This window comes from Stegostoma tigrinum, chromosome 30 (genome assembly GCF_030684315.1).
Source record: "Stegostoma tigrinum isolate sSteTig4 chromosome 30, sSteTig4.hap1, whole genome shotgun sequence".
NCBI classification, from domain to species: domain Eukaryota; kingdom Metazoa; phylum Chordata; class Chondrichthyes; order Orectolobiformes; family Stegostomatidae; genus Stegostoma; species Stegostoma tigrinum.
Window position 1 is genome coordinate 3,050,353 of NC_081383.1, and position 24,498 is coordinate 3,074,850.

A 24,498-nucleotide genomic window follows, 5' to 3' on the forward strand; every position below is an offset into this window, starting at 1 on the left:
GTTCGGTTGTGATCTGGTTGAACAGTGAAACAGGCTGCAGAGGCTGAATGACATCCTACTGTCCCAAACTTCTTTGGAATCACCTAGTCACTGCTCAATCTCTAAAGTATCTCATTGACTCCTTAACATTTGCAGCTTCAGATGTAGCCTCAGCTTTACCCTCACTGAGATTGTATTATGATACAGGTTCTGGACCCACTTCAACGTTAATGTGTTTATGTGTGTAAATGTGTTCTCTACCTGTTAACGTGTGTGTTCATGCACACACAGTCTCTGTTCATGAGCAATGATGTGGCACATAGTAGGCAGTGCTGTATTTAACACTCATTTATTGATTTAAATGAAATAATATTTTTATCTGTTTTTAAGCGAATAGCATAAAAGCTGATAACATGAATTCTAGTATTTTCAAAGCACAAAGTTAGCTTAATAACATTTCTCTCTCTTCTTGGCCTCTATTTTGATTTTATCAATGCAGCCTCAGGTAGGTTAAACCGATCCAGAGCTGTAACACAACCTTCAACTCCAGGAGGACACGATGTGTAAAGAAAGGTTGTGTAGAAGTTAGTCTGGCATATGGGGAGAAGGGCTGCAGAATACAATAGGAGGCATTACATACTGCAGACGCGAAATACCAAGCAAATCTAATAATCACAATCTTCAAAAAATGTTACCACAAATAAACGTACTTAGCAAATTGCTATTAACATAACTTTAGTAACTATAAGTAGTGTTCCAGTCATCAAATTCATAACTGATAGGTTATAAGGTCAAAATTCAACCAGTAATTGTGGAAGTGGGAGAGTGAAATGGAGTTACATCCATTAGTCAACACTCATAAATTCAGAAAATAACACAATGATTAAACAGTCACTGGTTTATATCCGTTGGTCACGAACAATAGTTCATGTTTATTCATTAATATCATTTGGTTAGTATCTCAGAAATAACAGTCAATGCTGTGGTTAATAAAGATAAGTTAATATCCATGGCTTTATAAACATTTGTTAACACCAGTCACATCACTCCACTCAGTTATTTCTTTTAGGTTACAAATTTTAACAACGAGTAGGTGTGAGCTTAAATCTACACATTCACACTTTACATTCAGTGACAAGTGATTATGGATTTAGTCAAATACATGGCAGAAAACATAATGCAAATGAGTATATTGATGCACAGTCACACACACACACACACACACACACACACACACACACACACACACACACTCTCTCTGTCTCACACACACACACACACACACACACACACTCTCTCTCTGTCTCACACACACACACACACACACACACACACACACACACTCTCTCTCTGTCTCACACACACACACACACACACACTCTCTCTCTGTCTCACACACACACACACACACACACACACACACACTCTCTCTCTGTCTCACACACACACACACACACACACACTCTCTCTCTGTCTCACACACACACACACACACACACACACTCTCTCTCTGTCTCACACACACACACACACACACACACACACACACACACTCTCTGTCACACACACACACACACACACACACACACACACACACACACACACAGTGGAATCCCATTATACTGATTGTTACTTAGACCAGCCATTTACTAAATCCTGCTTCTGCAGTGAAGCCTAACCTGAAACAATCCATTTGTACCAGGCATGTCCAACATAGCCATAACCCCAGTGCCCGAGCTCGCAGTATCTAATCTAATATTGCCTAGGTAACTCTGCCCTGTGTAGATTTCTTATCTATTGGATTTCATGGTTGGAATGTTTGGAAGAGAAGTTTATTATCAGCATGGTCTCATTGGTAGGTCAATGCTGAATGAAACTTCCATTACCCATCAGTGAGTCTGGACAGATGCAGAGGTCAGCAAATAAACTGAATCATTGGCATTCATGGGATCCATCTGTGCAACTATAGAACTAGTCATCTTTCCAGCACTGACCGATATTCTAACTTATCATATTTTTTCTGGCTCTCTATTAGATAAATTCCTAAACTAATCCCCCTGCCCTGCCCTCCCCACAGCTCTGTATAAGTCCCTAAGCTGATCCCACTGCCCCGTGTTCTCCCCTTAGCCCTGCACCAATGCTTGTATTAATCTCACTGACCTGGTCACTCCCCACTGCCCTGTGTCAATACTCAAACAAATTACATTGCCTTGCTCTGTCTCCTCATCACCCTGTATCAATCCCAAATTAATCTCACTCCCCTGTGCTCTACCCATTGCCCTATATCAATCACAAATCAAACCCACTACCCTGCTTTCTTGCCCCATAGCTCTGTGCCAATCCCAAAGCTAATCCCCTTGCCCCATGCTCTCCCCATACCCCCATATTAGTCCCTAAACTAATCCCACTGTCCAGTGCTCTCCCCATTTCCATGTTAATTCTTAAAAACTAGTTCCACTGCCCCATTCTCTCCCCACAGCCCTGTATCAATCCCTAACTAATCTCACTGCCCCATTCTCTCCCCACAGCCCTGTATCAATCCCTAACTAATCCCACTGCACCATTCTCTCCCCACAGCCCTGTATCAATCCCTAACTAATCCCACTGCACCATTCTCTCCCCACAGCCCTGTATCAATCCCTAACTAATCCCACTGCACCATTCTCTCCCCACAGCCCTGTATCAATCTCTAACTAATCTCATTGCTCCATCATCTCCCCACAGCCCTGTATCAATCCCTAACTAATCCCACTGCCCTGATTATTCATGGTTCTGTAGTTGCCTGTACATCAAATAATGGATTCTGCCCCAAACACTCTTTGGAATAAAATGTTCAAGATTCAAAAGCAGTCTGATCAAAGCAATTGCCCCTTGACCCTTTCCTTCTTCTATTGAATAGTTAGATTGCTTGTGATAATGGGAACAGTTGTCTATATGGAGGGTCTAAATTAACTTCAATCTCCCAGAGAGATTGACTAGCATATCAGGTTTCCACTGAATGCAGCTGTTGGGTGATGGGATTGTGTTCTCTAACTGTACAAGGCTACAGTGCCCTCCAGCCAATCCATTTGTCTTCATTCCATTTATCCTGCCATTCTGTAAAACAGAAACATTTTCATCTTTGTTTTATTATCGTTTGTTTCAGATCATTTGAAATCTTGTTCATTTCTAGTGCTCACTCCAGGCTATAACATACATGTGACAAAGTGGATTCACACACTCCATCAAAAGTTCCCGCTCAATCCTACGCTCAGCTCACTTCGGTCCACAGGGAATGGGAACCTGTCTGGGTCTAAACAGGAGTCTGGTTTCGGACTGTTGGCTAAATGGGGATAAGAAGTGAATGCTGCCTTGCCTCTGTCATCCATGGCCCAAAAGCGACCACCAATCAAGTTGTTTCTCTTACTGCATATCCTATTCCCAGCATTCCATCCCAGTCTTTTCTCACTACACTATTCACTTATCCCATTCACCCACTTTTCCTCATTGCCCAGTACCAGTGCTTTCCCCATTTCTCCCAAGGCTCTGTACCTGATTTAAACAGAATTCCTCCATTCACCCTCCTCTCACACCCTCCCCCCGCACACCCGTCCATATTTTGGTAGATATCACTAGTGTCAACAACTTTTGAGTGAGGGGACAACCTATAATGAGAGGTACAAGAATGGAAACCAGAGAAAACTGAGTTAATGTTTGAAGGAAGGTCATTGGACCCGAAATGTTAACTTGTTTTGTCTCCACAAATGTTGCCAAATCTGCTGATTTCAGTTTGTGTTTCTAATTTCCAGCATCCGCAGTGCTTTCAGTTTTGTTTTGACAATGAGAGCTCACAGTTTTAGGATAAGGGATGGTAGATTTCAAATAGAGATGAGGAGAAATTAATTCTCCCAAAGTGTGGTGAATCTGTGGGATTGACTCCCCAAGAGTGCAGTGGATGCTGGAACACTGAATAAATTAGAGGAAATAGACGGATTTTAATCACTAATAATCTTAAGGTTTATGGAGAGAGGGCAGGAATGTGGTGTTGAGGCTGGGGAATGAAATTAAACATGCTGGTATTAAATCTTGGAGCAGACGCAAGAATCTGAATGGCCAACTTCCTGGTTCTGATGTTCGTATTAAAGGCTCCCGTTCCAGACTGGCATCCCGTTATTCCTGCTTGGAACGTGCACATGTGCTTTAGGTAAAGAAGATCAGGTTTGGCATGGATGTCTCTGTGGGAAACACTCACTTCCAGGGAGCAAACACAAAGAACTGGCTACTCGGAGGAGAGTCTTTGTGGGGCTGAGGGGGGAAGGCAAGGAGTTTGTCGAATGGCATCCCAGAGAGTGTGAGGGTCACAGGGAGAGAAAGGAGGAAACATTCAGATTCAGTGTAACCGGGGGATGGGATCTCCAGCTCAGGGGAATGGCTACTAACTCAGTGCATCATATCAGCAGAGCTACGGAGAGTTAACTGGGAGGAAGTGTGGGGAGAGAAAGGGGGAGGGTGTTGCAGCTCTCTCCCAGGCTACCAACAATAACCTGACTGGAACAGCTTGAAGCTTGGTGGTTGGCCTGATTAAAAGTCTGTCTATCTCAGAATGAATATGTTAATTAACCCAGTCTGAACAGCTACCTGCAGTAAAGGATTCTACAGAATCACTCCCCTCTGAGAGAAGAACTTCCTCTTCATCTCTGTCCTAAATGAGCAACCCTTGTTCTGAGATGATAGCCTTTGCTGCAAGGTTCTCCCACAGGAAGAAGCCAACCCTTCCACCTCTCAAGTCCCCGAAGGATCTCAAATGTTTCAATAAGATCACTTCTCATTTTTCTAAATTCCAATGAGTATGTGCCCAACCTGGTTAGTTTCTCTTCCTAAGCCTGTCCCGAGTGAACGTCCTCAGGTCTGCCATTCACTCCATGTAATTGCTGACACTTGTTTCTCCCACCACTGATTGGCTGCAGCAGGAATATGCCATTAGCTGTGGCAGATGAAGGGCCAGATGGAGTGAAATTCAGACGCAGTAGTTCAGACGATGGAACGGACACTTGCAAAATGTGTCTCCAATTGCTTAAAAGTGAATCTAACAGCAAGAAAAACAACTGAAACACTACTTGGATGAGTCCTCACCTGCAGCCCAAACGAGCCTGCTGTTCTGAAAGGTAACAGATTTCCAGCTGCTTCTTCAGTGTTGCAAGTTTGTCCTCCAGATCTGTTTTATAATCTGGTGGCAAGGAAATATAGATTAGCCCATTGCAGAAGGAGACCTTTCAGCCCACCGCATCTGTGTCAGCTCTCTGCAACCTACTTCATGCCACTCTTTCACACTTTCCCCATTTGCTGCAATTTCCTGCTTAAAGCCCACCCCGTAGACTGAGCTGCGGGCCATCACTCCCAATTTCCCATCACATGGCTCAGCACCAATGATTGTCTTCCATTATTTTTAGTAATTGCTGTTCTCAATGTGATAAAGTACAGAAGTGTCAGATGAGCAGGGTCTTGTCATTGCCTGAACCCCAGGGTTGGACTGGGCACTAGGGATTGGAAATCCTGCCCAAATACATAAACTCTATCATGAGAGGGAGCAGCAGCTGTTCCTGTAGTTCAAGTGGTTTGAACTCCAACCATTTTGTCCCATGGTGCTAGGTTTAAGACTCACATGTACTTATGAGCACCAAAAAGACGCATGTTCCCAAACCGTACATACTGAACTGTTGGCTAGTGCCATCTTTTAGATATAATGTTAAACCAAGACCTAATGTGGCTGGCCAAATATAAATGATGTTTATGCACTGTTTTGAAGAGGAACAGGAGCAAGGGCATTATCCCTGGCATTCTAGTCAATATTTAATCTTCAATCAAACTCATTTAAACTCTTAGTATCAGAGATAATGGGAACTGCAGATGCTGGAGATTCCAAGATAATAAAATGTGAGGCTGGATGAACACAGCAGGCCAAGCAGCATCTCAGGAGCACAAAAGCTGACGTTTCGGGCCTAGACCCTTCATCAGAGAGGGGGATGGGGGGAGGGAACTGGAATAAATAGGGAGAGAGGGGGAGGCGGACCGAAGATGGAGAGCAAAGAAGATAGGTGGAGAGGGTGTAGGTGGGGAGGTAGGGAGGGGATAGGTCAGTCCAGGGAAGACGGACAGGTCAAGGAGGTGGGATGAGGTTAGTAGGTAGCTGGGGGTGCGGCTGGGGGTGGGAGGAAGGGATGGGTGAGAGGAAGAACCGGTTAGGGAGGCAGAGACAGGTTGGACTGGTTTTGGGATGCAGTGGGTGGGGGGGAAGAGCTGGGCTGGTTGTGTGGTGCAGTGGGGGGAGGGGATGAACTGGGCTGGTTTAGGGATGCAGTGGGGGAAGGGGAGATTTTGAAACTGGTGAAGTCCACATTGATACCATATGGCTGCAGGGTTCCCAGGCGGAATATGAGTTGCTGTTCCTGCAACCTTCGGGTGGCATCATTGTGGCAGTGCAGGAGGCCCATGATGGACATGTCATCAAGAGAATGGGAGGGGGAGTGGAAATGGTTTGCGACTGGGAGGTGCAGTTGTTTGTTGCGAACTGAGCGGAGGTGTTCTGCAAAGCGGTCCCCAAGCCTCCGCTTGGTTTCCCCAATGTAGAGAAAGCCGCACCGGGTACAGTGGATGCAGTATACCACATTGGCAGATGTGCAGGTGAACCTCTGCTTAATGTGGAATGTCATCTTGGGGCCTGGGATGGGGGTGAGGGAGGAGGTGTGGGGACAAGTGTAGCATTTCCTGCGGTTGCAGGGGAAGGTGCCGGGTGTGGTGGGGTTGGAGGGCAGTGTGGAGCGAACAAGGGAGTCACGGAGAGAGTGGTCTCTCCGGAAAGCAGACAGGGGTGGGGATGGAAAAATGTCTTGGGTGGTGGGGTCGGATTGTAAATGGCGGAAGTGTCGGAGGATAATGCGTTGTATCCGGAGGTTGGTAGGGTGGTGTGTGAGAACGAGGGGGATCCTCTTGGGGCGGTTGTGGCGGGGGCGGGGTGTGAGGGATGTGTCGCGGGAAATGCGGGAGACGCGGTCAAGGGCGTTCTCAATCACCGTGGGGGGGAAGTTGCGGTCCTTAAAGAACTTGGACATCTGGGATGTGCGGGAGTGGAATGTCTTATCGTGGGAGCAGATGCGGCGGAGGCGGAGGAATTGGGAATAGGGGATGGAGTTTTTGCAGGAGGGTGGGTGGGAGGAGATGTATTCTAGGTAGCTGTGGGAGTCGGTGGGCTTGAAATGGACATCAGTTACAAGCTGGTTACCTGAGATGGAGACTGAGAGGTCCAGGAAGGTGAGGGATGTGCTGGAGATGGCCCAGGTGAACTGAAGGTTGGGGTGGAAGGTGTTGGTGAAGTGGATGAACTGTTCGAGCTCCTCTGGGGAGCAAGAGGCGGCGCCGATACAGTCATCAATGTACCGGAGGAAGAGGTGGGGTTTGGGGCCTGTGTAGGTGCGGAAGATGGACTGTTCCACGTAACCTACAAAGAGGCAGGCATAGCTGGGGCCCATGCGGGTGCCCATGGCCACCCCCTTAGTCTGTAGGAAGTGGGAGGAGTCAAAAGAGAAGTTGTCACACTCGTCCTCACACTCAACAACTTCTCTTTTGACTCCTCCCACTTCCTACAGACTAAGGGGGTGGCCATGGGCACCCGCATGGGCCCCAGCTATGCCTGCCTCTTTGTAGGTTACGTGGAACAGTCCATCTTCCGCACCTACACAGGCCCCAAACCCCACCTCTTCCTCCGGTACATTGATGACTGTATCGGCGCCGCCTCTTGCTCCCCAGAGGAGCTCGAACAGTTCATCCACTTCACCAACACCTTCCACCCCAACCTTCAGTTCACCTGGGCCATCTCCAGCACATCCCTCACCTTCCTGGACCTCTCAGTCTCCATCTCAGGTAACCAGCTTGTAACTGATGTCCATTTCAAGCCCACCGACTCCCACAGCTACCTAGAATACATCTCCTCCCACCCACCCTCCTGCAAAAACTCCATCCCCTATTCCCAATTCCTCCGCCTCCGCCGCATCTGCTCCCACGATAAGACATTCCACTCCCGCACATCCCAGATGTCCAAGTTCTTTAAGGACCGCAACTTCCCCCCCACGGTGATTGAGAACGCCCTTGACCGCGTCTCCCGCATTTCCCGCGACACATCCCTCACACCCCGCCCCCGCCACAACCGCCCCAAGAGGATCCCCCTCGTTCTCACACACCACCCTACCAACCTCCGGATACAACGCATTATCCTCCGACACTTCCGCCATTTACAATCCGACCCCACCACCCAAGACATTTTTCCATCCCCACCCCTGTCTGCTTTCCGGAGAGACCACTCTCTCCGTGACTCCCTTGTTCGCTCCACACTGCCCTCCAACCCCACCACACCCGGCACCTTCCCCTGCAACCGCAGGAAATGCTACACTTGTCCCCACACCTCCTCCCTCACCCCCATCCCAGGCCCCAAGATGACATTCCACATTAAGCAGAGGTTCACCTGCACATCTGCCAATGTGGTATACTGCATCCACTGTACCCGGTGCGGCTTTCTCTACATTGGGGAAACCAAGCGGAGGCTTGGGGACCGCTTTGCAGAACACCTCCGCTCAGTTCGCAACAAACAACTGCACCTCCCAGTCGCAAACCATTTCCACTCCCCCTCCCATTCTCTTGATGACATGTCCATCATGGGCCTCCTGCACTGCCACAATGATGCCACCCGAAGGTTGCAGGAACAGCAACTCATATTCCGCCTGGGAACCCTGCAGCCATATGGTATCAATGTGGACTTCACCAGTTTCAAAATCTCCCCTTCCCCCACTGCATCCCTAAACCAGCCCAGTTCATCCCCTCCCCCCACTGCACCACACAACCAGCCCAGCTCTTCCCCCCCACCCACTGCATCCCAAAACCAGTCCAACCTGTCTCTGCCTCCCTAACCGGTTCTTCCTCTCACCCATCCCTTCCTCCCACCCCCAGCCGCACCCCCAGCTACCTACTAACCTCATCCCACCTCCTTGACCTGTCCGTCTTCCCTGGACTGACCTATCCCCTCCCTACCTCCCCACCTACACCCTCTCCACCTATCTTCTTTGCTCTCCATCTTCGGTCCGCCTCCCCCTCTCTCCCTATTTATTCCAGTTCCCTCCCCCCATCCCCCTCTCTGATGAAGGGTCTAGGCCCGAAACGTCAGCTTTTGTGCTCCTGAGATGCTGCTTGGCCTGCTGTGTTCATCCAGCCTCACATTTTATTATCATTTAAACTCTTCATCAGGTCATAATCATATTATTGTTTATGGGAGCTTGCTGTGTGCAAATCGAGTGTGTACAAAATAAGGGAGGCGATGGCCTAGTGGTGCCATCACTGGACTGTTAATCCAGAGACACAGATAATGTTCTGGGGACTAGGGTTCAAATCCTGCCATGGCGGATGGTGGAATTTGAATTCAGTAAAATATCTGGAATTAAGAACCTAATGATGACCATGAATCCATTGTAGATTGTTGGAAAAGCCCATCTGGTTCACTAATGCCCTTTAGGGAAATAAACTGCCATCCTTACCTGGTCTGTCCTACATGTGACTCCAGACCGACAGCAATGAACTGCCCTCTGGGCAATTAGGGATGGGCAATTAACGCTGCCTTGTCAGTGATGTCCCCATCCCATTAATAAATTTTAAAAATTGGCTGCTATATATCCTACATTGCAACAGTGACTACATTTCACAAGTACACGTCTGGAATCCTTCATCCAAAAAACCTCAGAATCAGGTTTTCAAACTAAGGATATTTTCAATTTTTGGGTCCACTGTATTTCATTTAGCTCCAAGAAATTTTCTGAAGGGCCTTAATGGATCTATAGACATTGAGAGTGAGGGCCTTTGTAAAAATGTTCACTTTTAGGTCTATTTGAATCTGCTAGGGCCCAAACAAAGTTTTATTCCAAAGAATCCGAGCTCAGTGTGTTTTTCAGTCTACTCTCGTCTGTTTTTGAAAAGACCTTTGGTTTTTAGGTCTTTTTGGTTTTTGGATGTACAATTAATGGATACCTGACCTACACCTCATTGGTCACCGAGCAATCTGACCACATTCAGGGCAATATGAAAGGTGCGATATAAAGTCCTTTTTTTATGATGAAGTTCCCAAGACACATGCATTGCACATCCATTCCATATCCAACAACAGAGAATCCAATCAATACCATTCCCTTCCTCCTTGACATTCAACAGCTTGACTACAATTTCCCCCACTTTCAACATCCTGGAGATTCCGAATGACCGGCTACTAAACTCAACCAGCCACGTAAATTCAGTGGTGGCAAGAATAGGGTTAGAGGCTGGGAATTCTGTGGCAAGTAACTCACCTCCTGACTCCCCAAAACCTGTCCACCATCTACAAGGCACAAGTCAGGGGTGTGACGGAAAACTCCCCACTTGCCTGGATGGGTGCAGCTCCAACAACACTCAAGAAGATCAACACCATCCAGGACAATAACATAAAGTAAGGAACTGCAAATGCTGGTGATCTGAAACAAAATAGCAATTGCTGGAGACGCTCAGCAGATCTGGCAGCATCTGTGGGGAGGGAGCAGAGTTAATGTTTCGACTCTTGTAATGTTTGCCCTCTCTCTATGCATGCTGCCTGACATTCTGTGATCTCCAGCACTTTATGTTTTTAGTCTTCTGCTGTCTAATGTATGTTCCTTTGTCTTGTTTGATCTTCCCAATGTATCACTTCACATTTCTCCAGGTTGAACATCATTTTCCACTAACCTGACCTCCTGAGATCTTGATTTTGACCAGAGCTTGAGGACAAAACTGAAGGCTGAGTTGTCAGTTCCTGGTAACACGGCATAGGGCCAGAACTCTCTCAATTTCCAGTCTAGTTTTATTTTATTGCATGAGTGCCGGGGGCTGGCTGAGAGGAATTTGCAACATTTCAACCCCTTGACATTGCCCCTAGCTTTTAACCTGGACATGGCCCAATTGGTTCCCTGTGTCAAACCATGGAAATTCGCAAAGATAATTGGACTTGAGAGAAAGGTTACAGCTTAACAATATTATACCAGGATTATAATATTGTTAAGCTGTAACCTTTCTCTCAAGTCCAATTATCTTTGCGAATTTCCATGGTTTGACACAGGGAACCAATTGGGCCATGTGTGAGGCCAGTTGTGTCAAGAGGCTGGAAACACTGTCCTTGTTTTAGAGAAGGGAAGGTTAAGGGGGAACCTGATCTTCAAACTTATTCACATTTGTTATAGAGTAGATAAGGAGTACCCATGCCAGTGACAGGAGAGTATGCTGGTTTAAATAATCAAGAAATGAACCAGTGGGGGCATAAGCAAACATGTAAATGTGAGGCTGCAAACCATACATGTGCAAACATGTGTGAATCTACAGAGCAAGTGAATATTGATCGTTCAAGCACTTACATTCCAAAGTGGATTTCTCTTTCCGCAGTGACCACAATTCATTGGCGATGCTCGTCTGTTGGGACAGAAAGCAATTGTAATGTTGTAAGGACTACAAGGATTGATCCTAGGAATCCAGTGTTAGAGACAAGACATGGAGCTGGATGAACACAGCAGGCCAGGCAGCATCAGAGGCTGACGTTTTTTTGAAGAAGGGTCTAGGCCCAAAACACCCGCTTTCCTGCTCCTCTGATGCTGCTTGGCCTGCTGTGTTCATCCAGCTTGACACCTTGTTATATCAGATTCTCCAGCATCTGCAGTTCCTACTATATTAGAGACAAGACTGCTTGCTTTTCTTCTAAACTATAGTGAGTAACATTTCGAGATCAGCCTTAATGGGAATGCTAACATTTTCCTTTCATATTTAGGAAATGCCTCTTAGTTACAATTGGATTGAAACACTAATGAAGGATGTCAAAATTTGTCTGTACTTTCTGCAAAGTCTATATGGAGCTGTATTATACTTGTACTTAATTATAGTTATTAATGAAAAAAGTATATTTTTGAATTAAAAAAATAAAACAGCAATCAAATGGGGTGCTACTGGAAGGCTTCTGAGGCTTGTCCACCTAATTTGAGAATATCAGGAAAAGGGATTAGAACCTACATAATGTGAACATTGTCTCTAAGTTCCCATTTTGTCAATTACTGCAGCAAACTCTGACCCCTCATAATGCACTTTCCCAATTCCCAGCATCTTATCCATTACCCCTACAATTCACCCAAGGACAAAGCCAAAAACAAAAAAATGAGATTGACTTTGGAGGGAAATAATTGCAGGACTAAGGGCACTAACAGGGACTTGGTCTGGCTGGATTCCTCTGCATGAAAAACATAGACCTGATGGGCTGAATGGCTTATTCTGTGCCATAAGTGACTCTCTGATTCCATAAGATCCTCTTTAATTTGTGCTCCAAATGCTGGCAAATGGAACTAGAATAACTTAGGGTATCTGGTTCCATGGAGAAGTTGAATGAAGAGTCTGCTTCCATCCTATGACTCCACAAATCTAATTGTGAATTGGGAACTGGAGCAGGTTCTGTACACAGAGTACAATCTTTTCCCAATGTGTAATCAGTGTAATCATGAAACCAAGGATTGCAGATTCTGGAAATCAACAAAAACAGAAATTGCAAGAGAAACTCAGCAAGCCTGGCAGCATCTGTGGAGAGAAAGCGGAGTTAATGCTTTAGGTCCAATGACCACTCTTCAGAACTGATATTAACTAGGAAAAGGTGGTATAGGTACTGAAGGCAGGGCGTTGTGGAGTGCAGAGAGGGAGGGGGAGGAGGAGAAAGGAAATAGGTGGAGATGGAGTCCATAACAAGAAAGAAAGACAGTTAGGCAAATAAAGGGATGGATAATGGTGAGCCAGGGAAAAAGAAAAGCTGCTAATGGAGGCCATAGCTGGATGAGAATGGGTTGGCTGTTCTGAAAGCTACCCATATGATGACAGGGCCTGGGGTGTGGGATGAGTAAAGGACATGGGAAAAGGCATTCGGACCCTAAAATTATTAAACTCAATGTTGAGTCCTGCAGGGTCCCCGAGTGGAAAATGAGACGCTGTTCTTCCAGCTTGTGCTGAAGCACCGCAGCAAGCCTGACACAGAGAGGTTGGGCTGGGGAGTGGGGTGGTGTGTTGAAGTGGCAAGCAACTGGAAGCTTAGGGTCATTTTCACAGTCAGAGGGTAGTTCTCAGGAGGAATGGGGATCCTGACGAAGTGGTGGATGTGGTTATAATTACAATGTTTAAAAAATATTTGGATAAATACATAAATAGGAGAGGTTTGGAGGGATATGGGCCAGGAGCAGGCAGGTGGGACCTGTTTAATTTGGGATTACGTTTGGTACAGACTGTTGGACTAAAGGGCCTGTTTCGGTGCTATCTGGCTCTGTTTCTAACAACCCTGACCATTTTCCAATACTGTACGTGTAACTGTTGTGAAAGTATCTGGTAACTTATTCAGTTATAAATCTGCATTCTTCATTTGACCTGGTTATGTGTTAAATTGTACAATATTCTTTTTGAAAGCATTCAACTGCAATTATCATTAAATTATATCTTTTAACGAGGACTGAAAGGAGTCAGGCACATGAGGATTAATTTCTATTTGTCTCCTTCTATTCTTTAACCCATATTGTTTTGTAATTGATCCGGTTGCTTGTGTAAGAAACCAGCACTTTCATTGCCAAGAAACAAAAGATAAAAGAGAGAAAAATTACTGAAGATAAATTCCATTACCAATCCTTTAAAATTTATTGACTGATTTCTAAAGCATTTCATTTTTGGGGGTGATTTCACAGTGAATGGAAAAAGTTTGTGCACAAATACACTTTCTAACCCGAACAAGGATTTTTGTTACTCCTAAAGAAACACCAGTACCATGGAGGGCAGATGGATACAGCGCCGCTTGGAACAGTTGGAGACATTAATTTATATCACAAATGTTGTACGTAATATTAAAATGCATCAGCGCAATACAATCTTTCTGGTGCAATGGTAAATAAACCGGATGATAGCATTAATTTTATCAGTGTATTCAATATGTTTGTATAATACAACGATTGTTACTGAAGTGCTTACTTGTATTCTGTTCAGAATAACTGCATCAAAACAACTTGGACTTTTTACTGTGTTGCTTTGATGACCAGTTGCGCTTCAAGATTTTGTTGATTTTAGGCATTTGTATTTGCAAACTGTATTTTGTCGTGATGTATAATTAAAACTTGGGAAATTATTCTTTCAAAAGCTATTATTTCTGAAATTTTGACAACAAATTGTTTGGAAGGCTAATAAAGATTACGAGCTCAAAAGTATAATGGGCTTTATACTTTTAAAGATGCAAAACGTAAGCAAAATGCTCGGTTTCCTTGATTTTGGACCTGAGGCTTGAACTCTACTGAAGCTTACTTTAAGCAATCTTGGGAGCAATATGGAAGGAGTATATGGGGAAGGGGTTTCAAAAGTGTGAGATTTCTTGTTAGTTTCAATGTATTTGAATTAGGGAGAGGACACTGGCCTTAGCCATTCACTTCTATTGGTTCCAATGGAAGTAAACACTTCTTAATTGTCAATAAAGACTAGATTGAACTTGGTTTTAATGCAACTTTTGGTGGAGCAGCTTATTTGTACTCACTGTCTAAACTTGCATATGAGTCTTGTTTAACATACTAAAAAAGGTGAATGAAAAACTCGGTAACAGTACATTTCTGGAGAGAAATGGGGAACTGATGCAGAAAATTAGTGTTCTAGATCAACAGGATAGTGAAGAAGGTTGGTATGGTGTGCTTGCCTTTATTGATCAATGCATTGAGTCTGGAAGTTGTGAGGTCATGTTGCAGCTGTACAGGACATTGGGTACCAACTTTTGGAATACTGCATTCAATTCTGCTGCTATAGGAAGGATGTTGTTAAACCTGAAAGGGTGTAGAAAGGATTTACAATGATGTCCCCATGGTTGGAGGGTTTGGGTTATAGGGAGAGGCTGAATAGGCTGGGGCTATTTTCCCTGGAGCATCAGAGGCTGAGGGGTGACCTTATAGAGGTTTATAAGATCATGAAGGGCATGGATAGGGTGAATAGGCAAGGTCATTTCCCCTGGGTGGGAGAATCCAAAACTAGAGGGCACAGGTTTAAGGTGAGAGGGGAAAAATCTTAAAAGGGACTGGAAGGGGAACTTTTTCACGCAGAGGGTGGTGAGTGTCTGGAATGAGCTGCCAGAGGAAATGGTGGAGGCTGGTACAATTACAACATTTAATAAGTATCTGGATGAGTATATGAATAGGATGGATTTAGAGGGATGTGGGCCAAATGCTGGCAAATGGGATTAGGTTAATTTAGGATATCTGGTCAGCACAGAGGAAGTGAACTGGAGGATCTGTTGCCATGCTGCTCAATTCCATGACTCAATGATTGGAAGGCATAGATTCAATGGAGAAAGTGCAAAATATATTCACAAGGGATGATCCAAGAAGTGACAGCGACAGGAGAGGATGAAGGGGAGGAGGGTCTTGTCTTTGGAGAAGAGAAGGCTGAGAAATGATTTAACAGAGTTTTTTAGAGTTACAGAAGTGTTTGATATGATAGGTGTAGAAAAGATTGTGGGAGAGACTGTAGCTGGTCACTAATAAATTTAACAGACTTCATAAGTAACCTTAAAAATAAAGACAAAGAACTGCAGATGCTGGACATCAGAAACAAAAACAGAAATTACTGGAGAAACTCAGTAGGTCAGGCATCATCTATGGGGAGAAATCAGAGTGAATGTTTCAGGTCCAGTGACCCTTCTTCAGAACTAACTTGAAATGTTATTCTGATTTCTCTCCACAGATGCTGCCAGACCTGCTGAGTTTCTGCAGCAATTTTGTTCCAGTAGTAACCCTTTCAGCCAGGAAGTGGTGAGAATGTGGAACAGGCTCCTAGAGGGTGTGGCCTGTGCTCATGGGAATTCTTCTTCACAGTTTGCGCAGTCTTCCGATGTCCTGAAGCAGCAATGACATCTGAAACTGGGAATCAATATCTGGAATGGCATCAACACAGTAATCACCAGGATCTTAGGTTAGCTGTGAGACGACACAGTTTAGAGGGAATGTTGGGAGTTGCTAAACCCTGCGAGAGGGAGCAGGATTAAGGGCAGCAGGGTGGCACAGTGGTTAGCACTATACCTCGGAGCGCCAGGGATCTGGCTTTGATTCCAGCCTTGGGTGACTATGTGTGTGGAGTTTGCACGCTGTGCCCAAGGCTGTGTGGGTTCCTCACTCGGAGACAGCAAGAACTGCCGATGCTGGAGTCAAAGATACGTACCCCATCTCACCACGGCTAACCTGCCTGACCTTCCCACCCTGATTATTATCTCTGCCAACCTCTTCCGTCAGGCAGAAGAAACAAAAGCTTAAACATACGCACCAACAGATTCAAGAACAGCTTCTTCCCTGCTGTTATTAGACTTTCAAATGGACCTCTCAAATATTAAATTTTATATTGACCTCTCTCTTATTACCCTAGTGTACTTTGATCAGCCTGTACTGCGTACAAAATAAAAACTTCTCACTGCACCTAGGTATGTGCGAAAAAATAAATCAAATCACACCTTTAAACTGTGGGAGGAAACTAGAGCACCCAACAGGAACCCACACAGATAACACAGTGTGGAGCTGGAAGAACACAGCTGGCCAGGCAGCATCAGAGAAGCTAAAAAGCTGATGTTTTGGGTCGGGACCCAGCTCTTCTAGAAGGGTCCTGACCCAAAACGTCAGCTTTTTAGCTTCTCTGATGCTGCCTGGCCAGCTGTGTTCTTCCAGCTCCACACTGTGTTATCTGTGTGGGTTCCTGTTGGGTGCTCTAGTTTCCTCCCACAGTTTAAAGGTGTGATTTGATTTATTTTTTCGCACATACCTAGGTGCAGTGAGAAGTTTTTATTTTGTACGCAGTACAGGCTGATCAAAATACACTAGGGTAATAAGAGAGAGGTCAATATAAAATTTAATATTTGAGAGGTCCATTTGAAAGTCTAATAACAGCAGGGAAGAAGCTGTTCTTGAATCTGTTGGTGCGTATGTTTAAGCTTTTGTCTCTTCTGCCTGATGGAAGAGGTTGGCAGAGATTATAATCAGGGTGGGAAGGTCAGGCAGGTTAGCCGTGGTGAGATGGGGTACGTGTGTGGGTAGGGCAGGATGCTCTGAGTGAGCCCAAATGGGCGATTGGCTGAATAGCCTCTATCTGCACTGTAGGGATTCTAGGAAAGAACAAATAGTATTGATACATTTAAGGGGCAGCTGGATTAAATACATGCAGGGAAAGGAATAGAAGCTCAAACCGAGAGAGTGAGTCAAAGGAGGATAGGGGAAGGCTTCTGCAGAGCATAAATCTCGAAAAGGATCACTCTTCTCTGCTCCTAACAGAACTGAAATACTCAGCTTCAAAGCTAGGGAAGGACACAAGTTAATTAGACAGACATGGCCAAGAGGAAGGATATAAATTTCTGAACGGCCACCAGATCACAGACAGAACCTGTCTGGGAAAGCGGTGGTATAAATAACAACATGACGGGGTGCGGGTAACCAGGCATCCAGGTTATTGATTTGGGGATCATGGGTTCAAACTCCACCCTAAAAGTTTGTAGAAATTAAAACCAACTTGAAATTGCACATTAGTCTCGGTGATGGTGAGCACGAAACTATCATTGATTGTTGCTAAAGCCCCATCTGATTCGCTAATGTCCTTCAGGGAAGGAAATTGCCTCTCCTACTTGGTCTGGCCTACATGTGACTCCAGACCCACAGCAATGTGGTTGACTCTAAAGTACCCTCTGAGCAATTAGGGATGGGTAACAGATACAGGTCTTGCCAGTGATGTCCACATGCTGTGATGTTAAGATTGAATACACTTTCAACCGTTGGAAATACGAGTAGGGAGACTGATTCGGAATCTTGCCTAAAAGGAATGAATTATTCCCTGCTTTTTCAAGTGAAAAAAACAATTTTTGATCAATGGAATGGGTATAGAATGGAGTCAAATCTTTGTGAAGGTGAAACACAGGGATTCTCCCCCTCTCCAGCTCTCCCGCCACCTTTTAAGATGCTCTTTAAAAATTGAGCTTTTTAATCATGTGCCCTGGTGTCTCCTCAGCTGGCTCAGCATTGTATCTTACTTTATAATATCTCATCTTAAAAGTTCTATAATGAATGCAAACTGTTCCTGTTGAAGTCTAGCATTAGCCATGTCTCAGTTGGCTGTGTTCAAATCCTGCCTCCAGATACTCGGGTATAAAATGCCCTGTACCCAGAACTGGGGCAGTGCTGCAGTCTGTTGCACAGGACATTAAACTGAGACATCATCTGCTCAAGATAACAAAGTGTGAAGCTGGATGAACACAGCAGGCCAAGCAGCCTGAGGTGCTGCTTGGCCTGCTGTGTTCATCCAGCTTCACACTTTGTTATCATGGATTCTCCAGCATCTGCAGTTCCCACTATCACATCATCTGCTCTGCCAGGGTGGTGTAAGAATGTGGACACTTGTTCAAAGCAGAGCAGGGGATTTATCCTTGGGCTTCTGGACTAATAACTATCCTTCAATCAATATCACTAAAAGCAGATTATCTGGTTGATATGTGGGATCTCGCTGTGTGCAATTTGTTGAATTCTTTCAAGGGACGTGTGGCCAGAAAGGCAGGCATATTTCCTGTGCTTTCTTCCATGGAGTGAGATAGAATATTCCAGACTGCATTTTTTAAAAACATGTCATTGAGTCTGTAAATGGTTTGGGACATCCCAAAGTGTGTTAAGAAATATTTTTAACTGTTATGAAGGAAGCAATCGAGGAGTTCTGGTGGGAGTCAAGATAATCAAAGAGCGAGCCAAAAGGACATTACAGAAAGGAAGTTGTGTCTCACAAAGTTATTGGGATTTGCAGTTTCCTGCAGCTTTTTCCTTTCTGCGCAGAAGGTGATGCCACATGCAATACTCCAGGGTCCTCGTTTCCCCAAAGTTGCAGTGCATCTGTCTTGTCTTTTGTGAAACAGCTTTTTCACAGTTAAAAAACACTTTGATGCGTTAGACAGTGCCAATGAGGGGAGAAAGCTCCCACTTATGGGAGAATCCAAAACTTGGGGCAAAAAGCACAGGATGATCGGTAATCTCTGGATAAATTGATTGAGGATTGGCTGCCTTCCAAGGTTACAGCAGAAAATAGAAGCCCCTACATATCTCCGTAACCTCCTCCAGTATATGAGATCTCTGAGCGTCTCCATTTCTGGTCCCTTGTGCTTCCCCCCAGTTCCTAACGATCACTCACGAGCAATCATACTAACAGCCGGCTGGGCCCAAAGCTTGGAACTTACTCGCGAAATGCCTCTGCGTTTTTACCACTCTCTCCTTAAAACTGGTCCCTTTATCCTGCCTCAATCACAAAGATATTGGTCACCTGCAACGACCTGTCCCCAGGCTCCTCAACAATGCAAATTGTATGGTGTTGTGGTTTTCCTAAATCTCCCTCTACACTGCGCTCATCAAACACTCCCAGGTTGTGTCAGCAATATCATTATTTTGTATAAAAGTGCATTATTGTCTCTAAAACTCTTTGTGACATTCTGCAGTTGGGGAAGTTGTTATACAAATAGAAGTTTTCCTTTCATTACTTTATCAGAATGTTTTTCCATTCCTCAAACTCACCCTGGGGTCTGTCCTTGAAACTGAATCTTAATATTGAGTATCAATTGACATTATGCCTGTGGGGTTTTCACCATTAAATCCTTCACTCTCTGAATCAATGACCCAGATTAAAGTTGGAGGTTATTGCACAGCTAGGGGTCAGATTCCAGGCTGAACAATTCCTCCTTCCTAACCCATCGACAGTGAAGCCTAAAGTCCCCTTGTCAAAGATCAAAGAACAATATAGTACAGGAACAGGCCCTTCGGTCCTCCAAGCCTGCACTAACATATTTTCCCTTCCATGCTAAAACTGTCTTGACTGACAGGATCCATATCCCTCTGTTCCCTTCCTGTTCATGTATTTGTCTGGGAGTTTCCTGGATGCTGCTACTGTGTCTGCTTCCAGCACCTCTGCAGGCAGCGCGTTCCAGGCACTCACCACCCTTTGTTTGAAACATGTCGTTCTTTTAACTGGTAAAGAATGGGCCACTAACAATGGGCTTGCTAGCAATGGCCACACTCTTGAAAGAACAGATTTCTAAAGGTTAGCTGTAGCCCCCTGTCCTCTGACAGCAAGAGGTCATCCTTGGAAAGTGTATCAGAGATAATGGGAACTGCAGACGCTGGAGAATCCGAGATAACAAAAGTGTGGAGCTGGATGAACACAGCAGGCCAAGCAGCATCTTCGGAGCACAAAAGCTCCTGAGATGCTGCTTGGCCTGCTGTGTTTATCCAGCTCCACACTTTGTTATCATTGGAAAGTGATTTGCCATCGAGGTGGCTCTTAGAAAGAGCTGCCCAATTCTTTCCCCTGTACTTTATAAACGCAGGTATTGCTGGTCAGTCACTTGCTGGAACAGTGTAACCAAAATTAAAATCAAAAGCTCAATAGGAGCTTACCACAATTAAATCACATTGTAAGTGGGCTTGTATCTACCACTTTCTCTGGTAGTCCACTCTCTGTGAACCACTTTCTGTTTTTAGAAAAGTTGCCCCTCACACTTGCTTAAAAGCTTTCTCCTCTCACCTTAAAAATATGCCCCTAGTTTTGAACTCCTCCACTGTAGTGAAAACAACCCCTGGTTATTCACTTTATCCATGTCCCTCATGAATTTATAAACCTCTAAAAGATCAACCCCAAACTCCTCCACTCCAGCCTTTCCAAAACATTTTTATAATTCAAACACTCCATTCTCGGATAAATTCATGAATAGGAAATGTTCAGAGGGATGTGGGCTAAGCGTAGGAAGGTGAGACTAGTTTAGTTTGGGAACATAGTTGGCATGGGTTGGTTGGGCCGTGGGGTCTGTTGCCATGCTATATGGCTCTATGACTCCATTAATCAACTTGTCACAATTAAATCAGAATCTATGTACTGACACAGTCCAGCCACTGTGCTGCCCACAAGCCCCTAAAGTCAACAGGTTCCACTCTGCAAGGTCACTGGTCCACAAACTGGACTTATAGACTGTCAGGTGATACCAGTGTCTCCTCCATGGCCTACTGTCAGGACTGGTTGATGGCCACCCTGGCCAGGCCCCAGGAGGAGACCCACGAGTCGGGGGAGAGGGGACTAACCTCCGATCTGTCTGTCACCCTGTGTACAGAGTCCCCATGGATCAGGACTTTGCAGCTGAAGCACAACCAAAAGTTTAAAACAATCCTTTCAAAAAAAAGCTAAAGAGGAAGTGCAGATGAAAGCATTCAAAATAAACATGAAGAGTAGTTTGCTTCAGGCCAGACAAACCCCACGTGTAGCCTGCCCTGTACAAGCCTCTCCAACTTCTATCCCTGGTTACTCTGCAAAATATCATCTGCCTAATTGCCCTTTTGAAAGTTCCCAATTTCACAGCCTCACAGCCTTCCAGATTTTAACAACTCCCTGTCTGATCAAATCTCTTCTCATTTTCCCCGGCGTCTTTCTGCCGATTCGTTCAAACCTTTGATATGGTTTATGACCCTGGAAGTTCCTGTACTCTGACTGGGTTCTCACCCATTCACCCATCCTGAAATAGATGAGTCACACACACACACACACACACACACACACACACACACACACACACACACACACACACACACACACACACACGTACACACACACACATACACGTACACGCTCTCACACACACACGTACACGCTCACACACCCACATACGACACACACGTACACACACACATGTACACACTCACGCACATGCGCATACACACACACATACACACAAACACGTACACACTCACACACACACATACAACACAGACATACACACTGACACACACACACGTACACGCTCACATACACATACGACACACACACACACACACACACACAGACTCAGACACACACACACATATACACGTACACACACACAGACACACACACACATACACACAAACACACACACACGTACACACATACAACACACACATACACACACACAAACACACACACACATACACACACACAAACATGTACACACTCACTCACACACACATACAACACAGACATACATACTCACACACAGACACACACACGTACACACACGTGCATACACACACACACAAACACACTCTCACACACACATTCACATACACTCTCACACACAGACACATACACACACTCTCACTCACACACATACACTTACTCACGCACACACACTCGCACACATAATCACACACTCGCACACATACTCACACACACGCACACACACACACACAAACACACAGCACCCAAACCCCCAACGCTGCCCCATTCCCGGCCTCGCAAACATACCAATTCATTTTGGCAGGATATTGGTTTGGTGCTGCTGGATCCAGGGTTGAGGAGGAAATTGGTGTTGACAGCTGCCAGCTGAATTTTCAGCTGATTCAGTTCCTCCAGGAACTTAACCTTCTCTTCGAGGTAGTTCTCCTTCTCTCTCTGCATCTGAGACTCTTTTGTCTTGAATTGGTAGAGCTGGGCTGCTGCTTCTTGCTGACATTCCTCGTTCTTCTTTTCCAAGTTGCTTATCCTTGAGGATTGTACGTTGTTATTCTGCCAGATGTGTTTGAAGTTTGTGACAAAGTTGTCAATTCTCTGCTGGAGCTGCATCTGAAAGTTGGATGCCAGTGGTGTACAGTTTGCTGTCATTTGCTCCAGTTGTCTGCTCAGGTTGGGGTCATAATGCTCTACTACCTTCTCCACAATCTTCCTGAATCCTTCTGCATAAACCATGCGGGTTTCTTCCACCATCTTCTTAAAGTCCTTGCTAATGGCAGTGCAGTTCCCTCTCTGATCTGTCAGCTGTCTGGATAGTTTTGAAATCTGACTGTTCAGTTTTGTCATTTCCAAGTTGTGTTTCGCCTGTTGGAGCTCGCAATCAGCTTTCATCTTCTCTAACTGCGTTTGAATGATTGAATAGTTTATTTTCAGCACCTTGTATGTCCTCCACATGTCAAATGGATTTGCCAGGAACGGGTCTGAAGTTGTAAAAGATGTGAAAATGGTTAATATTTTCAACTTTGTACAAAACAATCTCAAATGCAACTGCTTTGGTGATTATTGCCTGCATGAGACCTTGTCCTATACAAATGCACATTAGGTGCAAAGCAGCTGGCCGTGTTATTGATTGCAATGCCTGGTGAGAATGGGATTGAATTTGCCACATGCAGATGGGGAGGACAAAAAACAATCACAGAATCACAAAATTGTCGCAGTGCAGAAGCAAGCCATTTGACCAATCATGTCTCTGCCTCGTCTTCTAATCAGTACCTCACACAGTGGAATTCTCCCACCTTCTCCCATTCAAACCGCACAGTTTTCTCTTTTCATGCTGCCAGAGTTGGAGGGTTTGTGCTACAGGGAGAGGCTGAATAGGCTGGGGCTATTTTCCCTGGAGTGTCGGAGGCTGAGGGGTGACACTACAGAGGTTCTTAAATTTATGAGGGGCATGGATAGAATGAACAGCCAGTGCCTTTCTCCCAGGGTAGGGGAGTCCAAAACTGGCAGGCGTAGGGTTAAGGTGAGAGGGGAAAGGTTTAAAAGGGACCAAAGGGGTAACATTTTCACAAAGAGAATGCTGTGTGTATGGAATGAGCTCCAGAGGAAGTGGTGGAGGCTGGTACAATTACAATATTAAAAAGGCATTTGGATGGGGACATGAATAGGAAGGGTTTAGAGGGATATGGGCCAAATGCTGGCAATTGGGACTGGATTAGTTTGGATATGTGGTTGCCATGGACGAGTTGGACTGAAGGATCTGTTTCTGTGCTGCACAGCTCTATGACTCTATGGTAGCTATTTTCCCTGGAGCGTCATTCTGATTCCCTTTTGAACATTTCAAGTGAACCTATCACCTTCAGACTGCCAGGCTGGTGTACTCCAGACCCTAACCACTCTCTGTGGGAAAGGCGTATTCCACATGTCACCTATTCATCTTCTTCGAGTCATTTTAAGTTTGTTACATGAAGAATGTGACAAAACTATGTCCTCAACTAGCAAAGGGACAGAACTTAGCCAATTTGTCTCTTGAGAATGTTCCTCAATTCAATTTGACCATGGTTGTCTTTTATCCTTTGAGCCAGCCCTGGTTTGTAACATTTAAACTCCTTACCCAATAAAGTCTATCAGTCTCATCTTTGAAGTTTTAAATATCCTGCACCCATAAGACATAAGAGCAAATGTAGGCCATTTGGCCCATTCAGTCCATCCCACCATTCAATGAGACCAAGGCAGATCTGATAATTCTCCACTTTCTGGCATTTTCCCCATAACCTTTTACTTCCTCACTAATCAAAAATCTGTCTATCTCAGCCTTGAATATACTTAAAAGCCCAACCTCAATAGCCCTCTGGTGGCAAAGGATTTCACAGATTCACTACCCTCAAAGAAGGCATTCCTCCTCATCTCTGTCTCAAATTGGTG

The 24,498-nt window shown here is 45.0% G+C and overlaps 1 protein-coding gene across 1 annotated transcript in view; it reads right to left on the reverse strand.

Annotated features, from left to right (window-relative positions):
- Nucleotides 1-312: 312 nt before the first annotated feature.
- Nucleotides 313-24,498, reverse strand: part of plvapb (plasmalemma vesicle associated protein b) — a 29,823-nt gene continuing 5,637 nt past the window's right edge. Inside the window, exons 3-6 of the mRNA XM_048560195.2 lie at nucleotides 22,369-23,054; nucleotides 11,409-11,463; nucleotides 5,092-5,185; nucleotides 313-3,075 (exon numbers count right to left, since the gene is read on the reverse strand). Coding sequence (XP_048416152.1) covers nucleotides 3,063-3,075; nucleotides 5,092-5,185; nucleotides 11,409-11,463; nucleotides 22,369-23,054 — 848 coding nt within the window. The 3' untranslated portion in view covers nucleotides 313-3,062. The remainder of the gene's footprint in view (nucleotides 3,076-5,091; nucleotides 5,186-11,408; nucleotides 11,464-22,368; nucleotides 23,055-24,498) is intronic.